Raw genomic sequence first — 19,826 nt, 5'->3', positions numbered from 1 at the left:
ATAATGAAAAAACTTTACTAATTGAGGCAAACAAAAGTTCACTTCTAAGTTTCCACAAAGGTTCTTGGTAACACACTCACACATGAGTAACAGTCCAATTCCGAGACGAAGACATAATCTTCAATGGTCGCAGTACACGAGGTCGGCATCCGGCGTGAGCTGAACTTCGGGCCTGGTTCTAGCCCCTAAATAGCTGTCTCCAGCCAATGAGGTTTTGGCGTAGTGATACTTCCTGCAGGCCATGGCTCGAGCTCCCCCTGCAGGAAGTAGTGCTTGGCATGTCTTTTTCCATTATCTTGTATGTAAATAGCCGGTGTTTACCATGGTGCTTTTGGGTACGCCTTGGGTATAGACAACCTCGTCCTCTGTGGTATTATATAGGTTATCGGCCCTCAGGGGCTACCTTGGCTCCAGTATAACACTGTCTGAATGTACAATGCTGGGACTGCAGTTCTCCAGCTTGAATGGGGTCAGGTTTTGACTGGTAGAATGGAAGAGGGGAAGAAAGGTGGTGTGGAGGGTAAGGGTGGGAAGGTTGAGGAAAGGGTCACTAATGGCTTGAAAGGAGGAAACAGGTGCACAGAATAGGAATACAACAGGCACCGGCACCAGTAAATTCGTAGTGTGTCCTGTCATGAGAGTGATATGGGGGCGATGATTGGGATGGGATGCCAGAACACAGGAAGGGTAGACGTGGGGAACATGGTGTGAGTGCAAGATGAGTTAAGTAGATGTGCGTGGGACAGGGGACAGGAGTTGTTTGTTAATAAAAATAGAAGATTTCAATATGATTCATATTTCACTTTGAGCTGTAGCTATGCACATAACTGACAGGGGTAAATGCAAAAGGTTATTTCCTTCATTAAGATCATGCCTTAGAAAGTTCTGTGCTGTTAAAACCAAAAATTGGTGGTTCTGACACAACTTGTTTTCTCTTGTTACACACCACAAGCTAAAAATCTAATACATCACACACTATTTAAAAAGTTAAATGAGACGTTCCACGTATCCTGTGTGTTCTTAGGTCATCATCTCATTTATCTTGACTGAAAAGTAAGGTTCCTTAAATAGTTATCTTTATCTATTTACAGGTATGTAGAGTAAGCACTGATGGTTTAACAGCAAGTACAGTGTTCTCATTTGTCGATCGTGAACGCTCGGCAGAAGTTCATAAACAGGTGGGAGATCCTACTGAGGTAGCTCTGGCCCAACTCTATGCCCACATTCAGACACTGCCAGAGTCTCAACACAAACGACGTCTTGTGAAACAGTTTAATCGAGAAAATGGTCATGGTACACCGTTACGTTTCAAACCACACGGCCGAAGCCGTAGTTTGGGTGATTCTATTAAGGTATGTCATTTTTAATCAAATTGGTTTTGTTGTAACAGTAACTCTGAGATCATATTTTTGCACATAAATTGTTCTCTCTCTCTCTCTCTCTCTCTCTCTCTCTCTCTCTCTCTCTCTCTCTCTCTCCCCCCCACCCCCCCCCCCCCCCCCCCTTCCTCCCCTCTTGACATCCTGCATTCCATGTTTACTTTTGTGATGATTACCCAATAATGATTGGTGGTACTCCAAGTGCTTCACTGTTGTATGTTGTATAAATAGACTGCTGTTCATTACTACATTGTTGTCATTATTTGAAGGCTAACACTAAATACCTAGCAGTAACATTTCCACTGTTTTAACAAGTTTTGGCAAATATTGAAACAAAATGTCCTCTTGAGAAGCTTAAACAGGCATTGCCACTGTTGGGATAGGTGTGTTGTGTTTATCCTCGTGAGACCTGCTGAGTTTCTAATAGAATAGACAGGGTGCTTCTGTGATTAAATGCCTATGTGGTGACATTGTAAGAGGGGTGATGGTGATGTGATGCTATGCATATACGACAGTTGGCAGCAACAGCAGCTTGTCATTTTTACAAGAAGAATTTTGTATTTAGCCATTTTTGTTGATCACCTTTAGCTGAATGCTTAGTGTCTCTGTCTTCAGCATGGAAGAACCTGGGTATGATTGCCAGTACCTCTTCAGACTTTTCCTGAGGTAGTGAGGTCTGGTATGGGGACATCTCAGCCCTTGTGGTACCAAATGAGGAGCTGCATAGATAAGAAGTGGCATAATCAGGACTTATCTGGTGGCAATAATGGCTGGAGGGGTTGACAAGATGCTGATTACAAATCCCACGATTGTAGATCGCATCTCACTCTGCCCTGTAAGGCAGCAGCCAGCCAGTCAGAGCAGGCCTAAGACCCAATCTGTGAGTGGTGTTTACTTTCCTTGCTTTGCCATATTATTTAGATTAATAGAGGCATTTTTCAGTAGCGTTCTGATCAAAACATGTCAGTCTGTGTTGAAGGATGTCCACCAATAGAAGTCCAGGGTATGTTCTAGGGAATCTTTCTCCATGCTGTTTGAGTAAGAGTTCCTAGAATATTGACATTGCTTGCTGGAGAATTGCAAGAACCAAACAAGTTGCTAACCAACACTATCATAAACATGTTTGATGGTGAAGATGATGATCGAATGTGAAAGCACTGTAAGAGAGGGCTTGGTTACTCTTCAAGAGGATTATATTTATCATCATACATGATTGTGCAGTGTCCTGCTAAGGAATGACATGTGAACTTATCTGAAGGAAGTTAAACACCTAGTGCTCTAACTGCCCTCCCCTCCCCTCCCCTTTTCCAATTGCAATGTGCGTCCTGTTCAGAGTCTTTCCTGTATGTGGAAGTGAAGATTTTATGTTTGCATTCATTGGTGACAATGAATTGGCATTTGTGTTCTGTATCACTCAACAGTAGAGTGACATTGTAATGTGTACGAGGGCAGTGCTGTAGGGGAGGATAACTAACTAAAACCTGCAAACTTCCAATCAGCACATGAATTTTTTTCATGTAGACAGTGCAATCTAAGATATTTGCTGTTTCTGGGTAAAGGGAGCCAATGCAATATCATAGATGCTTCAGTCCATTCCAGTACATAGTGACAAAATTGTGCCAGCATATAGTGACAAACTGTGGACACAGGCACATTCATACCTATTGTAGTGCTACAGCTCTGGCCAACACTCACTGCTGATAACTTTGTTACGGCTATATGTACAAAGTGGCAGTCATTTTATCCTGTGGTCACATAATGGGTTATATGAATAAACCTAAGAATATACTTTATACTCAAAAGTTTGGAGAAAGTTCTCTGGTTTGCATGAGTAAAGTGAGTCTGAGAATATACTTCACCCAAGTATGTTCTCAACGTGGATTGAAGGATGGGGGAAGTTGCTCAAAACAAAGAATATTCTCTGATTTCATACAAATAAAACCAGAGAAGTTTCTCACAAGGGGAGAATATTCTCTGTTTCTGTGAGTTAGCTCCGTAGCATACGTTGAGCTGTGTTGTGGTTAAGTGTTACCGAGTGTTTTTAGTGAAAATGGCAGGATTTATGGTTCTCCAAAGGCAAAAAAGATATATGTAGTATGAAGGAACATAGAAGAAATAAACTGTAGAAGTTTATATAGATTTAACAGTGGAAACATTATTTGGCTGGTGAATCACGTTCTTCCCGAAAAATTGCAAAAGAAAAGGAGGCACCCTTTCCAACGAATGAAATTAAAGTAAGGCTTGCCCAAACAAAAGCCTACCATGTGATAATAGTCTGTTTTGTTTTGCACAATGTGGCAAAAGATATAGGGGATGAGGATTTTGAGGCACCTAGTGACGATGACAACAATCTTCCATTATTGGGAGAAGAGGAAGCAGCAAACGTGTATGTGCAACATATTGAAGACGGGAAATTATTAATGTAATACGCAAACTGTAGTGTAAGGGAGTCTGTCAAAACATTACATAATGAAACCTAATTCATGTATTTTTTGTAATTAAAATAATTTCTTCTTCAGGTACAACGAAATAATATTTTGAAGAATATAAAAAAAAGTGCTCTGATGTCACACAATAAAATGCAGTTTAGTGTTTTTCTTCCTTCTCTCTCATTGATTGTAGTTTCATCAAAAATTGTTTAACAATTGTTTAACAATTCAATCTGGAACAGAATTTTCGAATACTCAAGAAAATAAGTGCACAAACTGTCTAACCTGTAACATTTACAATAGAAACAAGTTACTGTTTTTGTTCCATTTTCCCAAAAATTGTTAAAAGGATGTGATGAAGGTATTTGCCTGACAATACAGTAAATAAGTGCACACATTTATTAACATTCCAAATTGGATTATGTTACTCTTATTGTTGCACTGAAAAGAAAATTTTACTGAATTATTTCTTTAAGAGGATATGGAATTTGGTAAATGAAGAATTAAACGAACTTTCACTTAAAAAACATGTTTTTATTAATAAAAAATGGTGTTGTACTGTGACATTATACAATTCATTCTATTGCTTTTCTTGTTCTTGACGCATCAATTTCTGCTGCTTCCTCTTCAGGGTATCTAATTGGTACAATAACGCTAGTCGTTGCAGCTCTGAATAAGACAAATTCATCGTCTCGTCCATTCCCACACTTAGTCTGCGTCGTTTCGGCACACTCTCAGATCCCAAAACAGGCGATTGTGAAGGTATAACTATTTCTGGACCCATCAGATCTGTAGTGTCTGCTGTGACAATTTGCAGTGGCTGCAAAACTGATTGTGGTTCTGATATTGTGTGTCATGATTCAGTTTCTAGTTAGTCCACATAGCAGCAGGTTTATGCAGAACTGTGGGGTGAGTTTGTCCGATTTCATGCATAGTACATTGTGATAATTTTACAGAAAAGTGCTCAAATATCAGACGAATTTCACCAAATATTGTTTCATTTTCACATGTTAAAAATAAATATTTTGCTGATTCACAATTTCAAAGCATTAAGCCCATAATAAAAAGATATGAAAAGAATAGGACTTACCAGGGATTCTGTTGATAGTTGGGTTGTAATCATCTCCGTCTAAAAACTTCAGAAACATTTGTTTCCAGTTTTTAGTGAGATCTTAATATTGCTTATCTTATTTGCATCCATCGTAGACTTGATGCGTGACTTCATATTGTGCAGTTTTTTCATAATCTGCCCAACTGAAATGTCTTTTCCTAAACTAGCCCTGTAATGATGTTGTATTTCCTTTATACTCTCTGCCTTCTCCTTTCTTGCGGCCAGAGTTTGTAATTTGCTGATAATAGCATGATAATCTTTTATAATTATCATCCAGGTTAATTCAAAATCTTCCATTTCAGCACAGAAATAATGTAAGAAAAACTTTTGGTAAAACACACACACAAATGAAAACATACTGAGAATCAAAGTTGTTGGATTTTAATCTCTTTGCTGACAGCTTACTCAATAAGGGGGGGGGGGGGGGGGGGCGTAGTGAGAAATTACTCCCAGATCATAGGTTATGCTTCGTAGTTTTCATTCATACAGAAATTGTGAACTTTCTGTGAGAATGTGCTTTTGCTCAGAGTATATACTCTGGAGAATGTTCTTATTCTTATTTATACGACTCAATGTGGTCCAGCAGCCAGTCAGTATAGCTAAGTGTTACGGAGGACAAATGCCATTTCATGACCACGAAGAATGCAATATAATATTTATTTCTACAGACAGAAATCACTCATGCACACTGCCATCAGAAGGGGGGAGGGGGGGGGGGGTGAGAGCACTAGGTACTAAAAGCTGCAAGTCATGTTTCAGCAGGACGTTATCCAGCCACTACTTCATGATTCCGTTCTGTTCATTAGTTCCTTCTGTCTCCTATTGACCTTGCTGTCAGTGGGACATTAAAACTTAACGTCCTTCCTTTTTGTTCATACGTTCCATTCCTGTATCACTCATGTTCACTACTTTGTTCCTGAATTTGGTTTTCGTGGCTGTATATTTTGTCATAAATTTGTGTGCCTTGCTGACCTTGTCACTCCTACAGTGGTTTTGCCCTTACTCTCCTGATTTATGTTTTCATTATTTGCGGTTGATGTGGTTGTTAATATATCATCATATGTCATATCAATGAGGGTTATTGGGGTTGATCGTTCATCACACAGCACATCTTTGGGAATTGGTAGTGATACCCCTATTTCGTCACAAGTCACATCTTCAGGGATTGGTGGAGGTTTCCCTCGTTCTCACATGCCACGTTATTGGGATTAAAGGTGGTATCCATTCACAATCATTCACTACGTTTTTCTTTTCTTACCCAATACACTATTGTTATTGATCTGTTTTGTGGGCATTGCTATGGGTGGATGCGAAGGCCTCTCATTGATAGCAAAAGGGGTTTCCCCTGGGTTGTAGTATGCTCCTGAGATAAACTTAACAGCTTTTATCTATTGTTTACAGTTTGTTGCGTCATATCTATCTGCATATTCAGGATTTGTTTGAGATATAATTGATACTTTTATGTTTTGTAGATGTCGTCGTGAGATGCATTTTGACACCCTCTATTTTGTGACTGAACTGCGTATGTGTAACGTTTTGAGCCTCTTTCAATTAGTTCATGTTCCAGTTCTTCCACCATTAAAATCAATACAGTCTGAAACATAGTCCATTGCAAGAGTTCAGGTTTTACTGTATGTGTAACTATTGGACCTACCTTACCTACAGCACGCATTTTGTCCAGATAATCTGTATTATCGATATATGTGTCTTGGGTGGCTTACATGAATATTACCGACTCTTTTAAAAAATATTAGATAAAAAAAATCTACTCACCAAGCGGCAGCAGAACACACACATAATACTTTTGTATTTGGCAAGATGTCGGAGTTAGTCGCTCCTCCTTCAGGTATGAGGGTTGAAGGGGAAGGAAGAAGGATGAAAGAAAAGAACTGTAGAGGTCTAGGAAAAGGGGTAAATCTTGGGAAAGTCTCACAGAACCGTGGGTTACGGGAGACGTACCTTAGGAAAGACTGATTGTTGGGGACTGCATCAGACGAGATTTGAAAACCAGAGAGCTGGAAGGTGGAAGACAGGGTGATATGCAAGGCAGAGATTACTACTAAAACATCATGCACTGACTGGTTTGATGTGGCCCTCCACAAATTCCTCTCCTGTGCCAACCTCTTCATCTGAGAGTAACACCTGCAACCTATGTCTTCACTTATTTCCAGGATGTATTCCAATCTGTCTTCAGTCTTCCTCTACATTTTTTACCCTCTACAGCTCCCTCTAGTGCCATGGCTGTTACTTCCTGAGGCCTCAACCCATGTCCTATAATCCTGTCCCTTCACATTGTCAGTGTTTCCCACATATTCCTTTCGTCCACGATTTTGCGCAAAACCTCCTCATTTCTTACCATATCAGTCCACGTAATTTTCAAAATTCGTCTGTAATACCACATCTCAAATGCTTTGTTACTCTTCTGTTTCAGCTTCCCAGTGTCCATGTTTCATTAACATACAATGATGTCCTCCAAACGTATATTCTCGTGGCCAGGAATGCCCCTTTTGCCAGCACTAGCCTGCTTTTGATGTCATCCTTGCTTTGTCTTGTCATTAGTTATTTTGCTCCCTAGGTAGCAGAATTCCTTAACTTCATCTACTTTATGACCGTGAAGTGAAGTGAAGTTTGTCACTGTTCACATTTCTGCTACTTCTCATTACTTTGGTCTTTCTCTGATTTACTCTCAAACCATACTGTGTACTCATTAGACTGTTCATTCCATTCAGCAGATCACGTAATTCTTCACTTTCAGTCAGCATAGCAATGTCATCAGTGAATTATATCACTGATATCCTTTCACTTTGAATTTTAATTCCACTCCTGAACCTTTCTTTTATTTCCATCATTGCTTTTTCATTGTACAGATTGAACAGTGGGGGCGAAAGACATCGTCTCTGTCCTACACCCGTCCACTTCATTCTTAGTTGTCCACTCTTATTATTCCCTCTTGGCTCTTGTGTATTACCCATCTCTCCTGGTGTCTTACTCCTATTTTTCTCAGAATTTTGAGCATCTGACACCATTGTACATTGTCGAATGCTTTTTCCAGGTTAACAAATCCTATGAATGTATCTTGATTTTTCTTTAGTCGTGCTTCCATTATCAACTGCAATGGCAGAATTGCCTCTCTTATGCCTTTACCTTTCCTAAAGCCAAACTGATCGTAATCCAATGCATCCTCAATTTTCTTTTCCATTCTTCTGTATATTATTCTTGTAAGGAACTTGGATGCAATAGCTGTTAAGCTGACTATGTGATAATTCTCACACTTAGCAGCTCTTGAAGTTCTTGGAATTGCGTGGATGATATTTTTCCGAAAGTCAGATGGTATGTCACCAGACTTGTACATTTTGCATAACAATGTGAATAGACGTTTTGTTGCCACTTCCCCCAATAATTTTAGAAATTCTGATGGAATGTTACCTAGCCCTACTGCCATATTTGCCCTTAATCTTACAAAGCTCTTTTAAATTCTGATTCTAATACTGGATCCCCTAAATCTTCTAAATCGACTCCTGTTTCTTCAGACAGATCTTCCCCCTATTAGAGGCCTTCAGTGTACTCTTCCCACCTATCCGCTCTTTCTTCTGCATTTCACAGTGGATTCCTGTTGAATTCTTAATGTTACCACCCTTGTTTTTTTATTTCACTGAAAGTTGTTTTGACTTTCTACATGCTGAGTCAGAATCAGTCCTTCTGCCAATCCTTTCTTTTTCAATTTCTTGACATTTTCCAAGCTGCCATTTTGTTTTAGCTTTCATGGACTTCCTATTTATGTCATTCCTCAGCGACTTGTATTTCTGTATTCCCGAATTTACCCGCATATTTTTGTACTTCGTTCTTTCATCGATCAACTGAAGTATTTCTTCTGTTACTCATGGTTTCTTGACAGTTACCTTCTTTGTCCTTATATTTTTCTTTCCATCTTCTCTGATTGCCCTTTTTTGAGTTGTTCATTCCTCTTCAATTGTACTGCCTACTGAGCTATTCCGTATTGCTGTCTCTATAGCCTTAGAGAACTTAAAGTGTGTCTCGTCATTCCTTAGTACTTTCGTGTCCCACTTCCTGACTAATCTCTTAGTTCAACCTACTCTTCGTCACTACTACATTGTGATCTGAGTTGTATCTGCTCCTGGTTGCGCCTTACAATCCAGTATCTTATTCCGGATTCTTCCTGCATCAGCCCGCATTTTCCAAGTATACCACCTCTTCTTGTGATTCTTGAACAGAGTATTCACTATTACTAGCTAAAACTTATCACAGAATTCAGTTAGTCTTTCTCCTCTCTCATTCCTTGTCCCAAGCCCATATTCCCCTGTAACCTTTTCTTAACTCCTTCCCCTAGACGACATTCCAGTCCCCCATGACTATTAGATTTTCGTCTCCCTTTATGTACTGTATTACACTTTCAATATCGTCGCATATTTTTTCTCTCTATTCATCTTCAGCTTGCGATGTTGACGTGTATACCTGAACTACCATTGTCAGTGTTGGTTTGCTGTCAATTCTGATAAGAACAACTCACTCTCTACCCTACCTTCCTATTCATAACAAATCCTACTCCCATTACTCCATTTTCTGCTGCTGTTGATGTTACCCTATACTCACCTGACCAGAAATCCTTGTCTTCTTCACTTCACTCACCCTTCTATATCTAAATTGAGCCTTTGCATTTCCCTTTTCAGATTTTCTAGCTTCCCTGTCATATTCAAGCTTTTGACATTCCATGCCCCAACTTGTAGAACATTATCCTTTTGTTGGCTATTCAGTCTCTTTCCTCATGGTGGTTTCCATTGCCTTCTGCATCCTTATGCCCTTGATAATTGCTAATACCCCCCCATGAACCATGGACCTTGCCGATGGTGGGGAGGCTTGCGTGCCTCAGCGATACAGATAGCCGTACCGTAGGTGCAACCACAACGGAGGGGTATCTGTTGAGAGGCCAGACAAACGTGTGGTTCCTGAAGAGGGGCAGCAGCCTTTTCAGTAGTTGCAAGGACAACAGTCTGGATGATTGACTGATCTGGCCTTGTAACAATAACCAAAACGGCCTTGCTGTGCTGGTACTGCGAACGGCTGAAAGCAAGGGGAAACTACAGCCGTAATTTTTCCCGAGGGCATGCAGCTTTACTGTATGGTTAAATGATGATGGCGTCCTGTTGGGTAAAATATTCCGGAGGTAAAATAGTCCCCCATTCGGATCTCCGGGCGGGGACTACTCAAGAGGATGTCGTTAGCAGGAGAAAGAAAACTGGCGTTCTACGGATCGGAGCGTGGAATGTCAGATCCCTTAATCGGGCAGGTAGGTTAGAAAATTTAAAAAGGGAAATGGATAGGTTAAAGTTAGATATAGTGGGAATTAGTGAAGTTCGGTGGCAGGAGGAACAAGACTTCTGGTCAGGTGACTACAGGGCTATAAACACAAAATCAAATAGGGGTAATGCAGGAGTAGGTTTAATAATGAATAGGAAAATAGGAATGCGGGTAAGCTACTACAAACAGCACAGTGAACGCATTATTGTGGCCAAGATAGATACGAAGCCCACACCTACTACAGTAGTACAAGTTTATATGCCAACTAGCTCTGCAGATGACGAAGAAATTGAAGAAATGTATGATGAAATAAAAGAAATTATTCAGATAGTGAAGGGAGACGAAAATTTAATAGTCATGGGTGACTGGAATTCGAGTGTAGGAAAAGGGAGAGAAGGAAACATAGTCGGTGAATATGGATTGGGGCTAAGAAATGAAAGAGGAAGCCGCCTGGTAGAATTTTGCACAGAGCGCAACATAATCATAGCTAACACTTGGTTTAAGAATCATGAAAGAAGGTTGTATACATGGAAGAACCCTGGAGATACTAAAAGGTATCAGATAGATTATATAATGGTAAGACAGAGATTTAGGAACCAGGTTTTAAATTGTAAGACATTTCCAGGGGCAGATGTGGACTCGGACCACAATCTATTGGTTATGACCTGTAGATTAAAACTGAAGAAACTGCAAAAAGGTGGGAATTTAAGGAGATGGGACCTGGAAAAACTGAAAGAACCAGAGGTTGTACAGAGTTTCAGGGAGAGCATAAGGGAGCAATTGACAGGAATGGGGGAAAGAAATACAGTAGAAGAAGAATGGGTAGCTTTGAGGGATGAAGTAGTGAAGGCAGCAGAGGATCAAGTAGGTAAAAAGACGAGGGTTAGTAGAAATCCTTGGGTAACAGAAGAAATATTGAATTTAATTGATGAAAGGAGAAAATATAAAAATGCAGTAAGTGAAACAGGCAAAAAGGAATACAAGCGTCTCAAAAATGAGATCTAAAGGAAGTGCAAAATGGCTAAGCAGGGATGGCTAGAGGACAAATGTAAGGATGTAGAGGCTTATCTCACTAGGGGTAAGATAGATACTGCCTACAGGAAAATTAGAGAGACCTTTGGAGATAAGAGAACGAATTGTATGAATATCAAGAGCTCAGATGGAAACCCAGTTCTAAGCAAAGAAGGGAAAGCAGAAAGGTGGAAGTAGTATATAGAGGGTCTATACAAGGGCGATGTGCTTGAGGACAGTATTATGGAAATGGAAGAGGATGTAGATGAAGATGAAATGGGAGATACGATACCGCGTGAAGAGTTTGACAGAGCACTGAAAGACCTGAGTCGAAACAAGGCCCCCCGAGTAGACAACATTCCATTGGAACTACTGACGGCCTTGGAAGAGCCAGTCATGACAAAACTCTACCATCTGGTGAGCAAGATGTATGAAACAGGCGAAATACCCTCAGACTTCAAGAAGAATATAATAATTCCGATCCCAAAGAAAGCAGGTGTTGACAGATGTGAAAATTACCAAACTATCAGTTTAATAAGTCACAGCTGCAAAATACTAACACGAATTCTTTACAGACGAATGGCAAAACTAGTAGAAGCCGACCTCGGGGAAGATCAGTTTGGATTCCGTAGAAATGGTGGACCACGTGAGGCAATACTGACCTTACAACTTATCTTAGAAGAAAGATTAAGAAAAGGCAAACCTTTGTTTCTAGCATTTGTAGACTTAGAGAAAGCTTTTGACAATGTTGACTGGAATACTCTCTTTCAAATTCTAAAGGTGGCAGGGGTAAAATACAGGGAGCGAAAGGCTATTTACAATTTGTACAGAAACCAGATGGCAGTTATAAGAGTCGAGGGGTATGAAAGGGAAGCAGTGGTTGGGAAGGGAGTAAGACAGGGTTGTAGCCTCTCCCCGATGTTGTTCAATCTGTATATTGAGCAAGCAGTAAAGGAAACAAAAGAAAAATTCAGTGTAGGAATTAAAATCCATGGAGAAGAAATAAAAACTTTGAGGTTTGCCGATGACATTGTAATTCTGTCAGAGACAGCAAAGGACTTGGAAGAGCAGTTGAACGGAATGGACAGTGTCTTGAAAGGAGGGTATAAGATGAACATCAACAATAGCAAAACAAGGGTAATGGAATGTAGTTGAATTAAGTCGGGTGATGTTGAGGGAATTAGATTAGGAAATGAGACACTTAAAGTAGTAAAGGAGTTTTGCTATTTGGGGAGCAAAATAACTGATGATGGTCGAAGTAGAGAGGATATAAAATGTAGACTGGCAATGGCAAGGAAACCTTTTCTGAAGAAGAAAAATTTGTTAACATCGAGTATAGATTTAAGTGTCAGGAAGTCATTTCTGAAAGCATTTGTATGGAGTGTAGCCATGTATGGAAGTGAAACATGGACGATAAATAGTTTGGACAAGAAGAGAATAGAAGCATTCGAAATCTGGTGCTACAGAAGAATGCTGAAGATTAGATGGGTAGATCACATAACTAATGGGGAAGTATTGAATAGGATTGGGGAGAAGAGAAGTTTGTGGCACAACTTGACCAGAAGACGGGATCGGTTGGTAGGACATGTTCTGAGGCATCAAGGGATCACCAATTTAGTATTGGAGGGCAGCGTGGAGGGTAAAAATCGTAGAGGGAGACCAAGAGAGGAATACACTAAGCAGATTCAGAAGGATGTAGATTGCAGTAGGTACTGGGAGATGAAGCTTGCACAGGATAGAGCAGCATGGAGAGCTGCATCAAACCAGTCTCAGGACTGAAGACCACCACCACAACAACAACAACAACAACAACAACAATTGCTAATACTTCCATCTTTAGGGGCAGTTTCCCACCCCAAGGACAAGAGAGTGCACTGAACCTCCCTCCGTTCCTCCGCCATATTTCACAAGGCTTTTATGCCAGAAGTCTTCGGTCACCTTTCGAACCTGCAACTGGTATCTTTTTGATTACTAGAGTGGGCGTCACGTATCATGGCGGGCAGTGGGGGAGTTCTGTGCAGCCAGCAGTTAGTGGTGGGGGGAGCCAGCTGCCAGCCGTGGCAGTCAGTGTAGCCACACTATGTGTTTCTGCTCCATTCGACTGTCGGCTACTGACCGCCGCGCATTGCAGTACGCGCACGTGCAGGAAAGGAGACGAGCGCAGTAATACCTACTGTATACGTCTTCGTGAGAAAGACGTTGTCATCGAATCGTCTGCCTTTAAAATATGGAGTTGTATAAAATGTGGGGGGGGGGAGCTATGAACATTGGCAAGAATAATGGACAAACTTGCATTGTTTATTGTGTCTGTTTATCAACACAAGAATAGCATGCTGAGTAACTGGGAAAACTGCTGCACATTTATTTATCTTTCTTACTCTAACTCAGAAAATACAATCTTCTTGTGCTGCCTTGAAAAATAAAATTTGAAAAGTAGAAGAAACCTCGTGAAAAAATGATTACTTATTGATACTCAAACGATTTTTATAATACACATAAAATGTTTTGCAATACGTATGAGTACTGGGAAAAATCATGGCACATACAGGGGTATTTCTGTCTCCCTTTCAAACCCAGAGAATATGTTCATTCTGTGATGGCTTACCATCTGTAATCAAAATTATTTATTTGGATTGCAGGTGAAATATTTGCACATGTGAAATTTTTACATACCAGTTTTTTAAGTGACCTGAGCAAACGTCTGAGCAGTCTACATGCAGAGCATCTTTTCGGCACATAGCTGAAAGAATCATATTTCAGAAAATATAAAAAGAGCCTGTCATACATTAAAAATCGTTATTAAGTTGTTGTTATTAAAAGAACCAAAGGCACTTCCTGTTTCTAGACACCTCACTTACAACAAATAATTTATAGTTGTTGATGTTGTCTCTATTGTACAATATAAAACAAGTTTCCACGTGCTGTTTGTTGGGACTAATTTTCGGGAAAGCAAGAACAATTACTTTTTCAGAAATGAAGACAGCAGTCCGACTAGCATAAACACAAATGAAATTTTACATATTTTGACGGATAATTCAGTAAGGAAATCGAAGAGTGTAATCACTGAAGACAAGCTTTAAACAAAGTCCACAACGAAATTGTGTAAGAAACTAAAATGTTTTTATAATTACTTTACCAGCCAGGCAAACCTAGACTCAAGTTATATAATATAGTTATACAATATATGTTTAAATCCTTACTGCATCATTGCAATACTGTCACAGGTATCCCAAAACATAGTGAAGATTAATTATGAAGGGCTCCATCACCGAGTCTCTGTCAATTTCCTTTTTAAAATCTTCTTCCTGTAGTGTTTCCGAATGTCTGACGCAGTTTGCCCATGCAAATATGCTTACGTTGTCCACTGCTTCATGTGTGAGTCTTTCCACGTCAACAATTCGGAACGTGCTGTTTCTTTCTGAGATATGGGCTTTAACTTACGCCCATACCAGCTCAATAGGATTGTAGTGGCAGTGATACGGTGGCAACCTGATCACTCGGTGACTATGCTGTCTTGCCAGTTCATCTATCTCCTAAGTGCGGTATTTAGGCTTGTATGCATTTACGAGCGTGAGTAACTCTGCCCTGGTCTGTGACGCTGAGTGAGGAATTCCATTAGACGACAACCATGAAATAATTTCATCCTTCTTGGTATTTGAAGTAGGAGCCTTATTCACTTGTACAGAGTGCACGCTTGGGTTGTCCATGACAATAACAGAATTCTCTGCCATGTACGGAAGTAGCTGTTGCACAAACCACCGCTTGAAGACAGCATAGGTCATTTCAGAGTTATAGTCATCCGATTCCTTCATCTTCGATGCTTTAAATATTAATTTACTATCTGGTATGAAGCCTGTCTCTGCAGAATGAGCGTGAAGCACAATAAGGCGTCTCCCTTTTCCCACAGGAACCTTCAGCCCACCAACATCGTCACTTGTCTTCCAGCACATTGGTCTTCAGTGGTTCTGGTGAACGTAATGCTTCATCGAGATAATAAATACGTGCTTTTCCTGCTTGTTTTATCTCGTGCATTTCTCTTAAGAACACAGTTCTTGCTGCTACAATGTCACTTCTCTCTAAGAGCAGTTTTCTTCCATCATTGCTCTTTCTGCATGTAAATCCCATCTCCCTTAATATTCTGAGTGTGGTAGATTTGCTGCCATTGAATCTTTCAGCTTCTTTCATGTAGGAACATAATTTAGCTGCCGTAGGATATTCACCTTGGCTATACATGTTGAATATTTTGATCCGTAACACATTCTTGCTGAAATCGTTGAGCTCACTTACGAATTTCTTTAGATTTCGGCACTTACCAGGTGACTTAAAAATAGGTGATCCGTTCTCTTCAGTAGATGCTTTGGCTTCACTGGTGATCCGTTTTACAGTTCTCAAACCGATACCACACAACTCAGCTGTTCATTCTTGGCACTTGGCAAGACTGGGCGACACTTTTTTGTCAGCTGTGGCTGCCGCTTCCAGCTCCCGTCTGAAGAACTGATACATGCGAAATATTATTTCTCTCGCCTGCCTGTGTAATACTGGGTGAGATTTGCTGTTGCCACTCATATTACGACAATACCTTGCAATAACTTCCGAAAAAGCACGACACACAATGCTAAAATCAGCTGTAAACTTGCTACGCACAGAATGACATTAAATCGGGCGCTCGCTACGGCTGACTGACTCCTATTGGTCGGCAGGTCACGTGACTTCCGTGCTACTGTGCATCCAGTCCTCACCCGCCAAGTTACATGACGCCCGCTCTAATCAAAGACGCTGCCCCTAGACCATGGGCATGATGTCATTTCATTTTTACTGTTTAACGTGTCCTACTGCAGTAAACATGCTGCCATCGCCATGCCACAGTGTGGCTCCGGCTTCTGCTTCTTGTGTATGTAGATTGTTTTTTCATCTTTTGTAAAATTGTCCGATTCTGGATTTAGAACTATTGTGTATGGAGGCTGGAATTCGTATTCCAGTTAGAGGCTATAGTCAGTCTTCTCAATTTGTCTGTTGTACAAGAGTTTGTAAGTTAAGACGCTCAGTTTTTCTGCCCTTGGTGCAGGTCTTGCCTCATTTCTTACAGGCATTGGATCCTATTTTATGCTCCAGTCGTAGACATTTAGCTTTTTTATGCCCTTCTTCACCGCATGTGCCAGAAATTATTTGAGGGGCTCTGCAACCCTTCAGTGTCTCCCAGATCACAAAACTTGAAACATTTTGCACCTGGAAACCTTAATCTTGTGGCCTGGATTTAAATCTGTTTCACTTCATTTGTAAATTCCTCTCTGGATATGTGTTCTGATAAATTTAATTTGCATAGTTCATCCAGAAACTAATCTTCCTAGTAAGTTGTTGGCACCTGATAATTACCACTAGCAGTCTTCTCTCTCTCTCTCTCTCTCTCTCTCTCTCTCTCTCTCTCTGTCTCTCTTCACACAACATTTCTGAAATGCTAAGACTTTTCTCCAAAAATCTTTCACAGTCTTCATGTGTCTGTGTTTCCACAATGACAACAGATTGTGTATTCCTGATTGATCTTATCCTCAGCATTTCTTTTCTTGGATCTGTGCATGTCATCAGTTTATTTAATACTTTATTTGTGTCTCTGTTTTTGGATAATTTAATGAAGACAGTTGTATTCTATTTTGCTTTGGTCTCTTCTGCTTTTAACACTAAAACTTGCCTTCTCTGTTGCAATGGCTGCAACTGCAGCACAAGTCAGGGGTGGTAGTTTATTCCCCCCTATCTTTTTCGGATGTTCATTTTCTAATCTCAACCTAATGTTCTCTTCTTGCAGCTTCTCTATCTTTTCCCTCGCACTGAGGATATTATTAACCTCTAGAACTGTGATCTGGTCCTTAAGTTTGGTGTTTCTGTTTCTAGGATGTCCATATGTCCCTGTAGATTTTCTCAACTTAATGCATCCAAAGGACTGTACCTCCTGTTGTGCTCTGCCCCAATGTGTACCTCTAAAAGTGCACGCAGTCCGGCATTCTCATTATTTAGTGCCTGGACTTTCCCTTCCAGTTGTGACTGGGTGAGAGTGAATGTGATTAATCTGCATTTCAGTTTTTGCACACAGGCCAGGGGCAGTTTCTTAGCCCCAATTCCTGGGCAAGTTCATTGACTATATCATCTGTTGCAGGTAGTTTAACCTCTGGGGTAGCAACTTCTGTGCTTAGAAATTGCTCCCCCTCCATTTCCTGAGCAGCTTTTTGTGATGCAGAGCATGTACATCTTGCTACTTCCCTCAGTGGTTGTGTTGATGGTAGTACAGTTGCAGACTCTTTACAAAGGCCAAACTGAGAGGTGATTAATAAGTTCTGCTTAGTTACACGAGTCAGTATTCTATTGTAGGCCACTTTCTCAAACACTTTCAAAAAGATTGGAAAGAATGATGTAGGTATGTAATTGGAAGTGGCTTGCTTATCTCAAATTTTGTAGTATTGTATTACTACAACATATTGATATCCAAAGTCATTGATTTATTACAAAAGTAGCTTAAGCATAACCCTACCAATTCAGCACAAGATTTTAATAATCTGCTAGAAACAGTCATAGCCAGCAGAATGACTCTTTAGTGCCCTGATGGAGAGAGAGAGAGAGAGAGAGAGAGAGAGAGAGAGAGAGAGAGAGTGTGTTTCTCTTTGGTCTTCATTGTAGCTTTAATGAAGAATATCTAAATGTAGCATTGAACCCTAACCCATCTCTATTTTAAGATCACTCACATTCTCTGTGAAAATTTACAGTATCCAGTATCCATCATTATTGATTGATTGATTTTAACAGGAGAGCTAAAACACCTTAGGTCTTACCCGCCACTGCCCACACCGAAACTAGGTTTATTTTGCGGTATCACTCCCTGTATATCTACTAAAGCCAACCAGTGCCCTTATATAGTGCAAGGAGTCCCTCAACCGGTTTTTTGTTAGGCACAATTTCTTCAGGTCTGGTTGTCCGGAAGATTCTGTATCTTTTCCTCTCCAATGCCATGCATTCGAAGATTAGGTGTGATGCAGTTTCTTCACCCTCATCACAGATCCTACATTTAGGGTCCTCTTCCATTATACCCATTGTGTGTAGGTGTTTTTTGAAGTTCCCATGGCCGGTCATCAGTCCAGTTATGAGTTTGGTCTCTTTCCTGTTCAATCCCAGGATCACAGAGCTTCTTTTAAAACATGGCTTGGGCATCATTACCTTACCATGTTTTTGTTTATGGACCTTGGTCCAATATCCTACGTGCTGTTTCCTAAGCCAGTTCTGTAGTTCTAATTTGATCATAGCCTTGGTGATTGTCAAGACAGGTTCCCGTCCAATAAATGGGGTTGTTGCCCCCATCCTAGCCAATCTATCGACTTGTTCATTGCCACAGATCTCCAAGTGGCCAGGGACCCACACTAAGTTCACCCTATTGCTTCCCCCCAGCTCCACCAGAGCCCTGTGGCAATCTGCAACAATCTTAGATCTTGTTGCCGGAGCTGCCAATGATTTCAGGGCTGTCTGAATAGATGTAGATGCTACGCTCATTGTAGCACCTACACATATTCTCCTCCACACATGCCCTAATTGCAGTAATTTCAGCTTAGAATACAGAGGTCAGTTTCCCTAGAGAGATGATGCTCTCCAGTCTTGGCTGAACCCCATACAGCCCTGCCCCAACGCCTTGGTCTGCTTTTGATTCACCAGTGAACCAAACAATGTCCCCCGTATGATGTTGAACTGTTTTCTCCCACTGCTCCCTACTTCCAATTATTATGTTGTAAGGCTTGTCGAAGCAGTTGGGAGTTGTTATATAGTCGGCAGGCATTTCCCCAGCCATACCTATATTTACTGCACTCACTATGTTAGTGTGTGATTCTGGATATCCAAATGAGACGCAGTTTTGGCCAGTTTTAAGTCTGTATACCCCAGCTGCTGCCTCCATCTTAACCCAAAGGTAAAGTGGAGGCATATCCAGCATGGCTTCCATTCCAGCAGTTGGTGTGCTGCTAATTCTGTTCGTTATGGCTAAACAGGCCAATCTCTGCACCTTAGCAAGCTCTTTAGCAGCAACCCGCTGTACTACCTTCTTCCACCACACTATGGCCCCATAGGAAATCCTAGGTCTAACCATTGTGGTTTATATCCAGTGCATACTTCTGGGGCTTAGGGCCCAGTTTTTGCCACAATCCCCCCCCCCCCCCTCCCCCCCCCTAGTACTCACTAAAGTACTTTTTGCCTTGGAGCAGATACTCTTAATATGAGGGGTCCAAGTTAGCTTCTCATCCAAGGTTACCCCTAAATATTTCACTGTCCCCTTCACAGGTAGAGTTTCATCGAAGAGCTTTAGATTCCAACTTGCATGCTGAATATGTCTCTTCGTAAATGGCACCACAACAGTCTTCTTAGGATTAACTCTCAGATCCTGTTTAATGCACCATTTTTGCACAATATCCAACCCTCCTTGTGCCATATTCCTGACTGTGTCAGTGAATATGCCAAGTATTACTATGACAAGGTCATCTGCGTATCCTTGGCAGAAGCATTGTCTGGAATTTAGTTCCTCAATGAGTTTGTTAACCACTAGATTCCACAATA

At 40.8% G+C, this 19,826-nt stretch overlaps 1 protein-coding gene across 4 annotated transcripts in view; it reads left to right on the top strand.

Moving 5' to 3' along the window:
• Positions 1-19,826, top strand: part of LOC124794933 (rho GTPase-activating protein 19) — a 140,591-nt gene that overhangs the window by 97,833 nt on the left and 22,932 nt on the right. For all 4 annotated transcript variants that reach the window (XR_007016629.1, XM_047258648.1, XM_047258647.1 and 1 more), the window contains exon 7: positions 1,092-1,352. Coding sequence is in view for 3 of the 4 variants with exons in the window: in XM_047258648.1 (XP_047114604.1) it covers positions 1,092-1,352 (261 nt within the window). In the remaining variant the exon portion in view is untranslated. The remainder of the gene's footprint in view (positions 1-1,091; positions 1,353-19,826) is intronic.

This window comes from Schistocerca piceifrons, chromosome 4 (assembly GCF_021461385.2).
Source record: "Schistocerca piceifrons isolate TAMUIC-IGC-003096 chromosome 4, iqSchPice1.1, whole genome shotgun sequence".
NCBI classification, from domain to species: Eukaryota; Metazoa; Arthropoda; class Insecta; order Orthoptera; family Acrididae; genus Schistocerca; species Schistocerca piceifrons.
The sequence above is the reverse complement of the archived record's forward strand: the minus strand, read 5'-3'. Positions and strand labels throughout refer to the sequence as shown.